At 45.9% G+C, this 17793-nt stretch overlaps 1 protein-coding gene across 1 annotated transcript in view; it reads left to right on the forward strand.

Moving 5' to 3' along the window:
• Positions 1-17793, forward strand: part of si:dkey-112m2.1 (transmembrane protein 132D) — a 147142-nt gene that overhangs the window by 68985 nt on the left and 60364 nt on the right. The window contains exon 3 of the mRNA XM_035390203.1: positions 8378-8521. Within this exon, the coding sequence (XP_035246094.1) occupies positions 8378-8521 (144 nt within the window). The remainder of the gene's footprint in view (positions 1-8377; positions 8522-17793) is intronic.

Genomic DNA, 17793 nt, shown 5'->3' on the forward strand with positions numbered 1-17793 from the left:
TTGCGCACATGTACACACACACACACACACACACACACAGTTGCGCACATGTACACACACATACGCACACATACACACACACACACACACACACACACACACACACACACACAGTTGCGCACATGTACACACACATACGCACACATACGCATACACACACACACACATACGCACACACACACACACACACACACACACTGTGGCCTCTATACCCCTTGGGGTCACAATGGAATTTCAGTCTTTCTCGCGGCACTGTCACCCCCTCTCCTAGGCTGAGAGCTGACACTTCCAGATTGTGGCCTGATTCCTCCACTCCTTTTTTCTCTTCTTTTCTGTCCTCCTCCTCCTCCTCTGGGGGGCGGGATTTAGTCAGCTTATCTCCCCAGCGCTGTGCCCCCCCCCCCCACCCCCCTCTGTCCAGCAGAGCTGTAATTGGCTGACCCTCTGTAAACTGTAGCTCACACCTCCTGCTCAGGACACACCCACACACATCACAACTTTCTGAAAAGCAAGTGAGCTTCGCAAAAATGAAATACTGAGTTTATTTTCTGAGTTTCGATGTATTTTTTTGTTTGAATTTTTCAGTGTGAATGTCCGGTTTCTGGGGTTTATGGGTACTGACGAGCCAGACCGGTGTTTCCAGAATCAGAGTGAGAACACAGCCTCGTTATCGCCTCTCGATTATGTATCAGGGGTTGTTGATTTGGAGCGGAGCTGGGTCCCAGACCGGTTAGATGTGCGGACGAAAGCTTAATCTCCTCTCGATCAATAATGAGACTTCATCAGTGTCGGTGCACGGACTGATTCCAGCCTCCGTAACCCTCGCTCACAGTGGGCTCCTCTTGTCCGCGCTGTCTGAAGGCCCCAGAGTCTTCACACTCACCCTGGCACCATTACCTGCGCCCCTCTTACTCAGCACAAGAGCCTTTTAGAGGCGGAGCCTGGGGCCATGGAGACGAGCTGTTCCCCAATTTTCAGTTAAGTCTTATTAAGGTCTTATTAAAATGTATTGCTGCAATTTGGTTCCATGAGAGACACAGAGAGGGAGAGACAGAGAGAGAGAGAGAGAGAGAGAGAGAGTGATGGCCTCTTTCTAGGTTGTATCCCAGCATCCTTTGCTCATCATAGTTGAAATTCACCTGAGGGCAGGTTATGCTTGAAATAACAGGAGTTACTCAGCATGCAAACATCACCTACGGATCATCAAACACCTGCTGGCTGTGTGATTGTGTGTGTGTGTGTGTGTGTGTGTGTGCGCGATCCTTAAATGTATTAAAAGTACCAAACAGCTAACGTCCTTTGAAAACTTGAAATCAAAAACCTTCATGCGTGAATTTTAAGACCTGTGGTGTATACTGATCTGTCTATCGCACCCCCCCTAAAAAAAAAAAATAAATAAATAAATAAATAAGTAAATGAAAAAAAAAATTATATTGAAAATGTGATCTAAGTCAGCTGTGTTGTAAACAAACTCGGCCAATTTATTTTACCTGTTTCTTAAACATTCCCAGAGCTTGACAAAACTTGCAAACATCAAGTGTGTAGTATTTGAATGATGAATTATAATTTTTTTTTTCTCTCTTCTCACAATTGAAGTCATAATTCTAAGTTTAATTTTATGAAGTAAAGTTTAAATTCAGTTTGTTTCAGCATAAATTTCTTGATGTCCTGCTCTCTGAAGTTTTTGGAAACACAAAAAGGCTGTGTGTGCAGACTTGGCCTTACATAAATAATAAGAATGAATGAATAAGAGTAGGTTTTTTAGAATGTTTATTTTTTAAAGTCAGTCTTTTAGAGCCCCATGGCTTTCTGTTACCAACAGTGATTGTTGCATCAGCATTCAGGTAAAAACATTCTAATCATGTATGTGTGATCTCACACCATAAAGCAGTGGCAACCAACCCTGTTCCTGGAGATCTATTGTCCTGTAGGTCAGGGATCATCAACTCTGGCCCTCAAATCCAAATCCAGCCCTGGTTTTCTTTTCTCCCGGGTAATTAGTGCTACTGATTGGCCAGACTGTCTTCACACCTGACTCCCAGGCAAAGGGAGGGTGGAAAACCAGCAGTTCTCGGCCCTCGAGGACCGTGAGTTGCTGATCCCTGCTGTAGGGTTTCACTCCAACCCTAAATAAAAACACATGTCATTCAACAGCTAGAGGTCTTGTTAGGCTGCTAATTAGTAGAGTCAGGTGTGCCCAATTAGGGTTGAAATGAAAACCTACAGGACGATAGATCTCCAGGAACATGGTCCGTGACCCCTGCCTTACAGGACCAAGCGTTATATGCGTGTGAACGTGTGAGCGGCTTGCGGCTGCTGGGAAATGGAGTTTTGAAGCCGTGAGGTAAAAAGGCAGTGGCTCCAGCGGTCGGTGGCAGGGTATTGACGGAGACGGGGAATTAGGACCGCGGGGGGTCCGGGGCGATGGCTGAGGGTGCGAGACGGGGCCGGCGGGGCGAGACTGCTTGCGTCCCGGCCCTCGTCCGTTTAGGTGCGGGCGATCGATTGGCCCCGGCCGTTTAATTGCAGGCCCCGAGGCTGTAAATTGTCGTGGGGGAGGATTGATCTGTTTCAGATTCCCGGCTTTCTCCGAAATGCGCAGGTTCCTCAGAGGTGTGAAGTCTCGCCTCCAGGCGCGTGCGTTTGATTCGCGCGGAAGCGTCCGCGCAGAAAGGGGGAAACGTGACTTAACGACCTTCGGCGGTCCGAGGCCGGAGAAGTCGGCACGTTTGAACACCGCTCGCGTGGCGAATTTCAGCCGAGCGGCCCGAACGTACCGACGCGACCAGCACGATAAATCGCCACGCGCGTACGCAACCGGGGATTGATTTGTTGTGGAGCTCTGCTCGGATAGAGAGAGAGAGAAAAGGAACGGGAAAGAGGGAGGGAGAAGGGGGGCGAGGAGGAGTGTGGACTGATTCATCGGACTGTTGATGAAGGTGTCAAACAACGGGGCCGTGAGCTGTCCGACTGCCGCGCTCAGACACGAAAACGAGCAGCCCAGAAAACAAACAGGAGACGAGGAGTGGAGTTTAAATACAGGAGAGAGGTGTGAAATTCGCCAATAGCGGCTCAGAGGGAGAAGGGCGGTCAGAAGTGGAGCCACCGAAGGGGTGGAGCACAGGCACGCCATCGACCGCTGGATCCAGCCAGCTTCGGTTCCTTTACAATGCCTGGCAATTAGACGTCGAAAGTGTCATTTCTTTCTTCACAAACGCGGTGTAATTTTGAAGATTGCGGAGCTCGCCGAGCAGTGTTCGGGAAGAAAAGGAGATACTGCGCTGTCACAAAAGTATCGGAGCCCTACCAGAATTCCTCTGCTATTGCATACACAATGAATGGTTGAATGGTCTCAGATCTTTAGGCAAAATGTCTTAGAGTATTAGATAAAGAAACCGGAGTAAACACAAAACTCATTTTTGAAAACTTATTTCATTTTTTTAAAATTAATAACGTTAGCATGCACCCAGATCACCCGTGTGAAAAAGTAACTGCCCCCTTAGTTACTCAATCAACCAAATTGAATTGACTGTTAGATTCAGCTGATTGAACACAGCCAGGGTTGAGGTGCAGTCAGTGGGCTGTCCACCGGAGGCGCTGCTGGACACTTGGTTGACAGCTTATTGACTTTCCTTTGGAGATTCATTTCTGCCCCCCCCCCCCCCCCCCCCACAGATCCCAGAGGTGAGTCTGCTGGCCAGCAGTGCAGATTTTTCCATGCATCCCATCGGTAAAAGATGATGTTTTCCATGGTTTTCCCCTGTAACGCTCATGTTCTGAGCCAACTGAGCATTCACTCACATTCACCCACATGCACTCACATTCACTCACATGCACTCACACTCTCTCACATTCACTCACATGCACTCACTCTCTCACATGCACTCACATTCACATTGACTCTCATGCACTCACATTCACTCACATCTGATTTTCTGCACACCTATGATATATACTGCACCCTGAAATGTAAATTTGTACCTTTGACTTAATTGTGCCATATTCAAATCGACCAATACATGCTTGCATTCAATCAATATTTGTCCATAACGTTGACTCAGGAGCAAATGCAGTCACTAGTTCAGAGGTCAGATATCGCAGCGAGTTACCCAGCAGTTCTCCTTCTTCTCCCCCCCCCCCCCTTCGAGGTTGTGTTGTAACCGAAAGTTTCGTTCCAAAGTCAAAGAAAGGCCATCTTGGGTGCTGATGGATCAGAACGTCTGTTTCATTAATATCCATCCCAGAGACCCAGTCTCTCCCAATCTGACTCCTGGCACTTCAATCACCACTGTAAATAGTGAATTAATCGATGCCCGAGTTATTTAATGATGAGTGAAATTGCATTCATGTGCTGCTGCCTGCAAATTTAGGTCTGTGGTGAAATTGATTCAGCTGTAGAGGTTGGCTAGAATCGACTTTCCAAGAATTATATTAGCCAAACCAATCTAATTTAAAATATGGCATTTCGTAATCAAGCGGTGTGAGGGTGTGTTGGTGTGTGCTTTTTGGGTGTATGTGAGGGTGTGTGTGTGTGTGTGTGTGTGTGTGTTTTGTGTGACTGTGTTTGTGTCTCTGTATGTATATGAGCCTGAAACTGAATATTTGAAAAACCGAGAAAAGGACGAAAAGTATTTTAAATCGGGCAGTAAAAAGCAGTCTGTGGTGTCTGTTCATCTCAAAAAGAGTAATGGTTTGTTTTTACCCAAATGGAAACAGATTGCTTTCCTTCTATCCTTCAAAGCCAAAAAAGTAAATCTGTAAGGTAACCTCCATCTTCGTGTGTGTGTGTGTGGTGTGCATGTGTGTGTGTGCATGTGTGTGTGTGGTGTGCATGTGTTTGTGTGTGTGTGTATGTGTACGTGTGTGTGTGTGTGTGTGCATATGTGTGTGTGTGTGTGTGGTGTGCATGTGTACGTGTGTGTGCATATGTGTGTGTGTGTATGTGTACGTGTGTGTGCATATGTGTGTGTGTGTGTGTGTGCGTGTACGTGTGTGTGCATATGTGTGCATATGTGTGTGTGTGTGTGTGTGTGTCATTGTGCACCACTGTACATTCAAGGCAGGAAGATCTCTGATAACCACCTAATCCTCAGACAGTTCGTTCACTGGTTTGAGGCTGATGCTCCAGATATCGCTATTGTTGTGTACAGGGAAATTTAAGCTCAGCCAGGCACAGACTTACAGCACAATGCTCTTTCCTCAGTAAGAGACTAAACTAATTTGTTTGCGTCATTAATGGTCGGTTACCAAGGAGCTGCTTGACGTGGGTAGCTATTCACGCGAGTGTCAGCCCGTTTCCATTTGGATCAAAACATTCTCTCCTCCTTTGTTACCAAATATACACAACAGGCCAAGCCTATCGCAGGGCTGATTTAACTGAACTCTCTAATTTTCCTTCTTTCGTTCCCTCTTTCAGTGAAAGACATCGGTTGCAGTCTTTCATGCAGAGGACAATCAGCCAGGCAATTTGTCATTCATCTAGAAGAAGAAGAATGATTTTCTGTTTGAATTTACTGGCTATAAAAGACAGGTCATGTGTTTCGCTGCAATGTTTTTTTTTTGAAGAACCAAAGGAGAAAGGTGACAGGGTAATAGTGTTCAGGATGAAGAGTGAACTGGAGAGAGCTGAAGTTCTTTGTCTTATTCCTGTCATCCAGATATGACATTACTGGAGTTGTGAAACTAAGAGTTCGGAGAGAAATTTTCACATGACCCCAGTGCAGTTACCTTAAAGGTATGCTATGAAGGATTTTGTGGCCCTGTAGACTCTGTGTTTACAAACAAATGAGTCTGATCCTCCGTCCTCAACCCCGCCCACACCTCTGTTGAGGACACACCCTCAAGCACTACATGCAAAATGGCAATTTTCAAAGATGCTAGTAACTTTTTTTTAGCTTTGTTAGTCAAGTTGGCTGCACGTACATTGCATGCTGAATCAAATTCACTTCCACTGATTGATTAAATGCTGGTGAATTGCTGAGCTAGCTAAGTTCCAACTATAAACACTAACAGCAGTTCCCACTGGGGGGAGGAAATCTTGATGGAAGAACAGAATGCAAAACAAAAGCAACCCAACCTCGGGCATCGAGCTGAGTAACGTTACTTACAGGTCCAACAGAAAACAGGCCAACTCTGCGTCACTTTTTGTCCCCTTGGTGAACTTCAGCTGAAGCCACTGAAGAAAATTAATTCCAAGGATGACTCTAGTTTTTCAACGAGCCCTGTTAACTTGTCTTTTTGCTTCACTGTATCTAGGCTTCTTAGCATCTGCCATTGCAGCAGCTAACTAGCAACAACGCTTTGCAACAAATACAGGTAAAAGGTGCACGAATTTGGTGTGTAGAGTGTGTAAAGACTGAGATTGCCAGTGCATCATATATATGCCTCAGCATAGTTATTTTATAATATTTTCAACAGCAAAAACAAAATCCTGGATAGTATGCCTATAGAGTGCTACTTTGGTTTCCCCTAGGGATATAAATGACTGTCTACCCCCACACCCCCACCCCCCATCCATCTATTTGATGGCTTTACATCATTCCCAGCATCACTCTTTCAAATCTCCACCTCTATTCCATGGTTTATCTTTCGTTGTCTGTTACGTTCCCTTGCTCTGTGAGTCTGCGTGCATGTCTTTATTCTTGCAGGTGGAGCTTATTGGGGCTTGATTGCTTGACAATGCGCACCTGTGTCCAATTAAGTAAACTGGATGAAGCCCGAAGACACCTTCGGGTGAAGGGGCTTTTTGAGAGAATCCTGTTTGTCTCTGACGCCTTTCTAACATTTCCGTTATTTATGTGTTACAATTTGCCGCTACCACAATTTGTTGTCTGTTTTATGCTGTTTATGCTTTGTTTTGGTACTTTTCTGTTGTAGGTTGCAGGTGGTCAGGCAGTTTATTTGTTTTAATACGTTTTTAGATGGTTAGGCCAGAGCAGGAAGAAGTTTGCCGGAAGACTCACTCCTTTTAATTTGCCCTGGCAGTGAGGTTTAGAACTGTGCTTTCTTTTAGATGAGGAGTAGCCTAGCTGTGGTCTGTTTTCTGCCTGAATCATCCGGTTAGCCTACACATGGTAATGTGTTCTGTTTTTTGTCTTCTTGGTCGTAATATTATATTGTTGTTACTGTATGTAGATTCTGACTCCTTGTTTTGTTTGTGGCATTTGTGTTGCTGTCCGTTGTTGCGCCCGGTTATTGGAATGTGGGTTGGCTTTTGGGAACATAACACTGTCTTTTATCCCTTTTGTTTTTGATGTCCAAATTGTGGACTGGGATCAACAGTCTGGGATTTAAACCTAAATCCTGCTGGTTACAAATTTCTGTTTCCTGGTTACTGCTTCACTCTTAGACCATTTCGAAAGATCTCATTGCCATTGTCAATTATTTGCTAAATTATGGGGGTGAAGAGGCTGTGGGTGTTGGGGACCCTTAAATAGAGGGAAAAGGGGGAGGTGGTCCTCACGGGTTGAGTAGCAGCTGAAACTCACACCATCCGCCTTATGATGAAAGATAAAATAAGGAGTGGGTGGAAAATAAAAGGCCAATGATGTCTGGCAGTTTGTGTAAAACGCAAATATCATCCTAATCATATTATTACTCCCATCATAAGAGGGAATCAATGGAATGGGAAAACATAAATCTTTCAAGCCTTTTCGCACATATATAAACATACTGTAAGTTTATGTGTCAGCTCTGTGAATACCGTATATTGCAAGTTAGATGTTGATGGATTCTCTGTAGGAGTTATCTACATGCCGTATTAAAAACGTGTGAAAACTGGTTAGAAATAACTTCACTGTTGTACTTATCTTTATATATTCTTACTTTTCACCTTTGCATGTTTTATTCCACCATAGCCTTGTTTGAACCGACATAGGTGATTCAATCTTTCAATCAATCTTTATTTTGTAGAGCCTCGTTTACTGTGAGCTAGTGGCAGGCGAGGTTCTCCAGAAGCCATCAAATAAACAGAGAAAACACTTGGAGCCAATGAGGGGAAAACTAGGAAAGGTGATGGAGCCGAACCCCTGGCCAACGGCGGGATTAATAGAGGACAGGCACATTTACACAGAAAAGAAAAAACAGGAAGACGTGTAGCAGATGTCACACTGTACAATCACAAAGAGGTTTGGTACAGGTTGTCAGTCTCTGAGTGTAACAGCCTCCCCCAGTCGATATTTAAGTGCTGCATTTGGAGATCGTTTGAGAGCTCTGATTTTTTTTTTGACCAAAAGCTTCGCTCTTTAATAAACTGGTGAAATTTGCTTTGGATGAAATGTCAGGAGGTCCTTCTTTTTAGATTTATCCTCCAGGAGTTTTTTTCTGAGTGTACGGTAGTTCTCCTTCGCTCAAGTCTTATTTTTCTGGTTTGAAACAGGGTGACGCTGAAAAGGGGCGTGGAGTTCCTGGGGGCGAGGCCCAGCGCCCCCTTCCTGTGGTCGGTGACCCAGGACGAGAGGAGGGAGGGGCAGAAGGTCATCACCCTGCAGTGCAGCCGGAGCGACCCGGGGTTCGACCGCAGGTCAGTGCCCCCCCCCCCCCCCCCCACGCCCCCCCCCGACTCCCCTCCGTTTGCCTCTTTTTTTTTGAGTTATTGACGGTACCGCCGATGCCCTCGCCTTGTTGCTGAGCAGTCTGATTGACCTCATGCTGGCGACGGGGAAACAGGCAGTAGACTCCTGCAGCTGGTAAACGTGCGCGGAACGCTGGCACCGCGCGTCCACGGCAACGACGGAACGATCAGCCGTCCGGCATAGTTACGGAAGAGCTGGAACCGTTTCAGCTTTCCTCTGCGAACGTGTTCAGTCAGTGCGGGGAGTCTGACGTGTGATAAGTGTCAATGAGTGCAAACACGCTGTCACGCTTCTCATGACCTCTGATTAAGTGGTCGCTGAATGATTCACTCACATGATTGCCATGATTAATGGAATGATTGTTTGACAAATGGCTTCATCAACCCCTTGGCGAGGGAGAACTGATACAGTGAGAGAGAGAAAATGCAGACTTTACTGATCCTGCTGTAGAGACCATTTTACTGATCAAACACTACAGACCCCTTTACTGATCCTGCTGTACAGACCATTTTACTGATCACACACTACAGACCCTTTTACTGATCATGAACTACAGACCCCTTTACTGATTCCACACTACAGACCTACAGACCCCTTTACTGATCACGCAGTACAGACCCCTTTACTGATCATGAACTAAAAACCCCTTTACTGATCCCACACTACAGACCCCTTTGGTGATCACACACTACAGACCCCTTTACTGATCAAACACCACAGATCCCTTTACTGATCATGAACTACAGACCCTTTTACTGATCATGAACTACAGACACCTTTACTGATCATGAACTACAGACCCTTTTACTGATCAAACAACACAGACCCTCTCCTGATCCCACACTACAGACCCGTTTACTGATCACACACTACAGACCCCTTTACTAATCAAACACTACAGACTCCTTTACTGATCAGACACTACAGACCCCTTTACTGATCATTAACTACAGACCTCTTTACTAATCACACGCTACAGACCCCTTTACTAATCACACACTACAGACCCCTTTTCTGATCAAACACCACAGATCCCTTTACTAATCAAACACCACAGACCTCTTTGCTGATCATGAACTACAGACCCCTTTACTGATCAAACAACACAGACCCTTTTACTGATCATGAACTACAGACACTTTTACTGATCATAAACTACAGACCCTTTTACTGATCATGGACTACAGACTCCTTTACTGATCCCACACTACAGACCCATTTACTGATCACACACTACAGACCCCTTTACTGATCACACACTACAGAACCCTTTACTGATCAAACACCACAGATCCCTTTACTGATCAAACACCACAGACCTCTTTGCTGATCATGAACTACAGACCCCTTTACTGATCAAACAACACAGACCCTTTTACTGATCATGAACTACAGACACTTTTACTGATCGTGAACTACAGACCCTTTTACTGATCATGGACTACAGACTCCTTTACTGATCCCACACTACAGACCCATTTACTGATCACACACTACAGACCCCTTTACTGATCACACACTACAGGCCCCTTTACTGATCCCACACTACAGACCCCTTTACTGATCACACACTACAGACTCTTTTACTGATCAAACACCACAGACACCTTTACTAATCACACGCTACAGACCCCTTTACTGATCCCACACTACAGACCCCTTTACTGATCACACACTACAGACCCCTTTACTGATCATGCACTACAGACCTCTTTACTGATCAAACACCACAGACCCCTTTACTGAGGAGAAAAACTTAAAATTAAGTTCAAATTAAAGATGAACTATGTATAATCATTAGCACACGTCCATGACCTCCTTCAGACATTTACCCCGATTTTATTTTTTCCTCTGACTGAGTCGTTTCTGACGGCATGTCTGGGTGGGTCTCCGGGCCCTCGGTCAAGAGCAGCTTGCAGCTGCCGCTGTTTTTCCACTGCAGTCGCTGCGCCTGAGGTCAGCTCTCAAAGCGCAGCTGCTGCAGACGGACCGCAGTTGACGAGCAGCGAGAGCTAGGCTCTCAAATAAAATTTAATTGAATTGAAAGGGTCCATAAACAGTGTCCTACCTGGGATTTAACACTGTAGTCTTCAGGTTACAAGCCCAACTCTCTAACCAAGACTGTCTTCTTGGGCTAGTCTATGATGAAATGTTCAACACAGAGTTTCTGGCTGGTTTATTCTTTGTTACGGTACTTGACACTGCCATTGACTGAATACATTTCTTCTCAGGAACAAGCAACTCTTTTTGTTAGGTAACTTTCACTCTGAAAGCGAACGCGAGAAATTCTCGCACAGTTCACATAAACCCTTATGATGATTCATTCCTGCTAAATCTTTGCAATAAGGCCTATATTTATATGTTATTTGATATTTCTCCATAACTCTTGAGCACATTCAGGCATGGTTGGTGCTCTATAAATCCTCTGTGGTTTTTGTCTTTGTTTTCTTAGTTCCATTGCATGCACGATTAGGGTTGTGGTTTATTTGTGTTTGGGTTCAGGTTTAGTTTATAGTTTAGAAGTGAGAGGGGGAGCTGAACTGGCTTGTTTGTGCTCTGAGTAGCTTGTAATCAGAGGCAGTTTTTTTTATTTTCTTAACTTTGCAGTCATCCAGCTGAGATGCACAGAAATCGAATCGGTGGAGTTCACCGCAGGCACAGCTGAGGCTGACGCTCGCTGTATACACAGCTGAGGCGGACTGCCTGCTGCACTTCGTATGAAACCCTGTCACCTGAAACTGTCCCTTGCTGGCCACCGTAGTGGAAACAGACAGTCGTCTGGTGGGCCTCCTTGCCACGGCTGGCACCGGTCCAGACTGAACTCCCGGCTGAGGCCACTTCCCTGAACTGAGAGCGCGTGCTTTCGCTGGATGCCCTGTCCAGCACCCCTCGCCCCCCAGTCTGTCCAGGACCCCATCCTTTTCTCTTCCTAATAGCTTCACCTCGCTTCCTATTCGTTTCACAGATTCCATCCACTCCTCCGTTTCTGCTCATTTTTCCTGGGGTCACAGTTTCTCATCTCCGCGTCCAGCCGTGTGTGAAACGAGAGGATCAGCTCCTCGGGGTGGAGCGGACACCTGTCACACGGGTCCTGTCAGCCCGAAATTCAAAAACCCGGGGGCTCGGAATTCACAACCGAGAACGCCTCGCTGCGGGATGGCGGGGGGGGGGGGGGGGGGGGGGGGGGGCGGGCGGCGGGGGGCGGGGGCGTAGGGAGAGGTCAAGACCTGCTCGATGTGGAGAATGGGGTTTTTTATTGTGATAGCCCAGAAACATGGCTATATAAAGACTCCACTGAGGAGGCCACTGGCAGTAGCTACAGCGGTCCATGCATACTGTGCCACTTCCATAGTTTTTACTGGTTGTTTCTTTCAGGTTTAAACATGATGGTTAAAACTTAAATTGGACGATCAAAATCAAAAGCCTCATCCACTGCATTTGTGGCAAGCCCCCCCCCCCCCACCCCCTCCCATCTCACAGAGAGACCGTAACTGGGTTCTGAATTCAGAGCCCCTGGGTTAAGATCCTGAGAGTAGCACTGATGCTCTCCACTAATGGTTGTCACTCTGGATAAGAGCATCTGCTAAATAATGGGGAACTGCTTGCGGTGTTGCAGCTCTGTGAGTGTGAGGAACTGTCCATGGTGCTGCAGCTCTGTGTTATTAATAATAATAATAATAATAATAATAATCATAATAATAATCATCATCATCATCATCATCATCATAATCTGCAGTTGTGTATGAGAGAAGTATTTTTTTTACTTGTCTTTGAGAAAATGTAATTTTTCTCTGGGTATTATTTTGTCACTGTTTTGTACAAAACAAACATCTATGATCTGATATTATGCGTCACACACACAGAAGAAATCACAACAGCAGCGCAATGTAACCCATGTGTTGTCTCCATACTGTGTATGTCCTCCAGGGGCACAGGGTCAAAAATGACCCACCCCCATCAGACCCCTGGGTTAAAGCCTCTGTATTGAATTTTAAGTCCTAAATCAATGAAACAACCTTTGACTTGTTATTAAATCGGTGAATAACTGCTTTTTTACTTCACAGTCTACACCACTCTTTTGGCTCTTTTTGACAGTATGAACATTTTCGTTCTTGCTGTAATGGATGTGTGGTACTTTTATTATGACTTCTGATTTCATAACTGCACATGGCAATCTTTGTACCCTGGTGGGGTACCACTTTTATAAAATAAAACAAAAAACCTAATGGTAGGGTAACTCCATAAAAAAGTAATTTCACTGCTGTTAAACTCAGAAAAGGGTCATTTTTTACCCTTAGGACAACAAAAAGGTTACTCCTAAACTACTGCCTATAACATGAGTGGTAATATGTCGTCAGTGCATTTGTGGACTAATGCATAATAGAGAAAGTGCCCATATGAAGTGTAGTATTTCTTATTGATTTATGTGTGGGAATAAAAGAGCTCTCTTCTGCTAGTCCCTTTATAATTCCCCAGCTGTCAGAATCAGTTCATAATAACCACTATGAGGACTTGATTAGGATTATACACATGAAACTCCTTCTATTGGATTAGCTTTCCATCTCATTTTTTAGTGGTCTCCTTGGTCAGCTGTTTCTCCTCCCATCTTTATTTTTCTCTTTTTTTTTGTTTCTTTCTTTCTTTGTTTGTTTCTTTCTTTCATTCTTTCTTTCTTTCATTCTTCTCCCTGATTTCATTATAGCCCTTTCCCACTGTAGAGCTGGAACCAGGCTGGCTCATTATAGCCCTTTCCCACTGTAGAGCTGGAACCAGGCTGGCTTATTATAGCCCTTTCCCACTGTAGAGCTGAACCAGGCTGGCTCATTATAGCCCTTTTCCACAGTAGAGCTGAACCAGTCTGGCTCATTATAGCCCTTTCCCGCTGTAGAGCTGAACCAGGCTGGCTCATTATAGCCCTTTCCTGCTGGTTTTTGTTGTGACCTGTGTGTAGTGTAGGCAGGGTTCTTTCCAGCTCCACTAGGGTAATTGGAGACCCACATGGGCTTCTGCCTGCCTATGAGGTTTGCTTTAATTCACACGCTTAATGACCTTTTTTTTGTTTTTGTTTCTTTTGCCCGTAATTCGTCAAGCCTGCATTTAAATTCTTGCTGCACAAATCACACAGTAGCAGCCTGAAAATCACCAACCCCGACCCCCCCACCCCCCACCACCCCCCCACCAAACCCCAAGCTGCATGAGGTGAAGCAAATCTCCTGTAATAGATGGAATTTGTCTTCATACTCAGGAATGGTGAGGCGTTACCCCTGGCAACCCTTATGAGCGCATCTCCACGCGGGCCTGGCTATTCCACTTGGCCTCATCAGTGAAAGGGAGAATACTCCCATTCATCACGCACTGACAGAGGACGGCTTCAAAGCCAGGACATTTAGTAGACAATCTGTCGGGACCAGCAGTCAATGGCAAACAGGACTCTTCTGGTGTTGAGCTCTGTGTGCTCTGCTGATGAGAGGTGCTCAGACGCTCCGAGCGTCCTGGGAAATAAGCACTACACTAGAGCTACAGGGTTATAATTCCACCAGCACTGCACTAGAGCTACAGGGTTATAATTCCACCAGCGCTGCACTGGAGCGGTCAGTAGAGCTACAGGGTTATAATTCCACCAGCACTGCACTAGAGCTACAGGGTTATAATTCCACCAGCACTGCACTAGAGCTACAGAGTTATAATTCCACCAGCACTGCACTAGAGCTACAGGGTTATAATTCCACCAGCGCTGCACTAGAGCTACAGGGTTATAATTCCACCAGCGCTGCACTAGAGCTACAGGGTTATAGGTTATAATTCCACCAGCGCTGCACTAGAGCTACAGGGTTATTATTCCACCAGCACTGCACTAGAGCTACATGGTTATAATTCCACCAGCGCTGCACTAGAGCTACAGGGTTATAGGTTATAATTCCACCAGCGCTGCACTAGAGCTACAGGGTTATAATTCCACCAGCACTGCACTAGAGCTACAGGGTTATAATTCCACCAGCGCTGCACTAGAGCTACAGGGTTATAATTCCACCAGCACTGCACTAGAGCTACAGGGTTATAATTCCACCAGCACTGCACTAGAGCTACAGGGTTATAATTCCACCAGCACTGCACTAGAGCTACAGGGTTATAATTCCACCAGCACTGCACTAGAGCTACAGGGTTATAATTCCACCAGCACTGCACTAGAGCTACAGGGTTATAATTCCACCAGCACTGCACTAGAGCTACAGGGTTATAATTCCACCAGCGCTGCACTAGAGCTACAGGGTTATAATTCCACCAGTGCTGCACTGAAGTGGTCAGTAGAGCTACAGGGTTATAATTCCACCAGCGCTGCACTGGAGCGGTCAGTAGAGCTACAGGGTTATAATTCTACCAGCGCTGCACTTGAGCAGTCAGTAGAGCTACAGGGTTATAATTCCACCAGCGCTGCACTGGAGCGGTCAGTAGAGCTACAGGGTTATAATTCCACCAGCGCTGCACTGGAGCGGTCAGTAGAGATACAGGTTTATAATTCCACCAGCGCTGCACTGGAGCGGTCAGTAGAGCTACAGAGTTATAATTCCACCAGCGCTGCACTGGAGCGGTCAGTAGAGCTACAGAGTTATAATTCCACCAGCGCTGCACTGGAGCGGTCAGTAGAGCTACAGGATTATAATTCCACCAGCGCTGCACTGGAGCGGTCAGTAGAGCTACAGGGTTATAATTCCACCAGCGCTGCACTGGAGCGGTCAGTAGAGCTACAGGGTTATAATTCCACCAGCGCTGCACTGGAGCGGTCAGTAGAGCTACAGAGTTATAATTCCACCAGCGCTGTACTGGAGCGGTCAGTAGAGCTACAGGGTTATAATTCTACCAGCGCTGCACTGGAGCGGTCAGTAGAGCTACAGGGTTATAATTCCACCAGCGCTGCACTGGAGCGGTCAGTAGAGCTACAGGGTTATAATTCCACCAGCGCTGCACTGGAGCGGTCAGTAGAGCTACAGGGTTATAATTCCACCAGCGCTGCACTGGAGCGGTCAGTAGAGCTACAGGGTTATAATTCCACCAGCGCTGCACTGGAGCGGTCAGTAGAGCTACAGGGTTATAATTCCACCCTGTCCTTCACTTGTTGAAAATGGTACATTTGGGTCCAGTGGAGAATCAAGACTATGTTTTTTTCATTTCTGTCCTTTCCATTTCTGGCCACACCTCTTTACCCAGCTGGCCACCCACTGGCTAGATTCATCTGTCACAAATGCATTCTTTCAGTCAAATTTAAATTATCTTCCTATCTTTCAGTTCAGATCAAATTCCAATTCTCCATATCTAAAATCAAAATGCACTCGTTCATGTCGAACCATCATGTTCCAAAGTTGAAGAGCTTTTTAAAATCAAATATCTCCCATTCCCTCTCTCACTCTGTCTCTCGTTCACTTATTCAGTCAGGCACTCATTCCCACACATCCACACTGACTCATTCACTCATGCACTCATTTACTACATCTCTCACTCTTTCTTTCTCACTCCATTCGCTCAAACACACTCTCCCTCACTCACTCATTCTTTCACTCATACCCACATTGGCTCTATCTCTCGCACCCTCTGACTCATTTACTCACATGCGCTCTCATTGCTCTCTCTCATTCGCTCACACACTCTCTCTCTCTCTCTCTCTAGCATTCCTCCCTTACTCACCATTTTTATGAATAAGTGTCCGTCTTTGTCAGCAGTTTTTGACCACAGCACACGAAGGCAATACTGTTGGCTGAATCCTGAACAATAAATTCTACTGGACGTGCTTTTTACGTCCTGAATGAATTAAACAAACTGGGAGGTTTAATGCTAAAACGTTTCGCAAAGTGTTTTTGGCAGTTATGCGTCAAACTCATATCCTGTACCTATATTTCTTGACGTGTGACTGTGCTTCTGTGACATTAGACTTTGTGTTTCCCTGAGAAGTAAGTGCTGGGAGTACTTTATACCCTTGCTTGAGGGCAAGTTAAGCCCTCTAGCATGATGCAAAAGAAAGAACTCTGAGCAACAGCCAGACCTGACGAGGCAGGCCTGTCGTTCAGCAATGGCACTACTGTGTTACTCCACGTGAATGACGATGTGCCACAGTAGTTGAGTTCTACCTTCATGTCTGGATTCTGTCTGGCAACTGACGCACAGTGTCTCTAACTCTTAGCTGCTGCATTTAAGTCAGCGCAACACTTCTTAATACAGAACTAATCATTTGTATTGACAGCTATGCAGTAATGTTGGTACACACCATGACAAGTTTTGCCAGTAAATCGAGTTAATGTGTAAGAAAAATATATGTCGTTTTTAAATGCTTTACTGGTGGTTAAGTGAATAGTGGATATATGGAATATGGGCCGTAAAATTGGGGTCACCTGCTCAGTGTCCGTCTCACATTTTTAATTTGGGGTGTCCCTGTAATGACAAAGAGGGGCTGGGTTACCATGGGCGGTTACCATGGTTTCGGTGTGTCGAAATGAGTGGCTCTGAGCTCCGTGAATCACTGAGCAACATGCTGTTTATTACACGAAAAGTCGAGTGGGCCGCTTCGCAGATTTCATTAGCGATAACGTCCTCGACGCTAAATCGCACGTTTGCTTTTGTTGCCATGGCGAAGGCAGCTCGGCGGTTATGCACATATTTTATGAGCGCATAATCGAGTCGGGCGGTTACGGCGCGAATTGAATTCCCACGCCGCTCGCGCAAATGGAATCGCCCGTGATCGACGCCGCCGAACCGTCCAGCGCACGTCAGCGCGCGCCGCGGAGATGTCCTGGAGATATCAAAGCGAGGCGCCCGGCGGTCTCCGCCGCCCCTCACTCGGAGTTTCGCGCGAGCCGCGTCAGGGTAATTCGATAAGAAGCTTCAAACGGAAAGCGTTGCGTCCCGCTGGTCCGTCCGCGAAACGATAGCGGAGAGCGGAGACGGCTACAACTGGTATTCATTCAGTTAGCAGGCTGATTGCGGTGCGCTTTGAAGTTATTTAAGTGGTGGAGAAAAATAAGTAACAAAATAAAAAAACCTGAAAATTAAAAACGACAAAAATAACATTTGTAACTCCCGTTTGTAAGTCATAGCAGAAACACTCATTCCCTCAAATCAGTTTGCATTCTGCATTTCCATTTCTTTGTTCTTTGTTCTTTGCTCCTCTAATTTTCATTCACGTGGCAACCTGTAGCGGGGCGCGGACTAGGAGAGGAAATCGGGAAATCTC

This window comes from Anguilla anguilla, chromosome 14, assembly GCF_013347855.1.
Source record: "Anguilla anguilla isolate fAngAng1 chromosome 14, fAngAng1.pri, whole genome shotgun sequence".
Classification (NCBI taxonomy): Eukaryota; Metazoa; Chordata; class Actinopteri; order Anguilliformes; family Anguillidae; genus Anguilla; species Anguilla anguilla.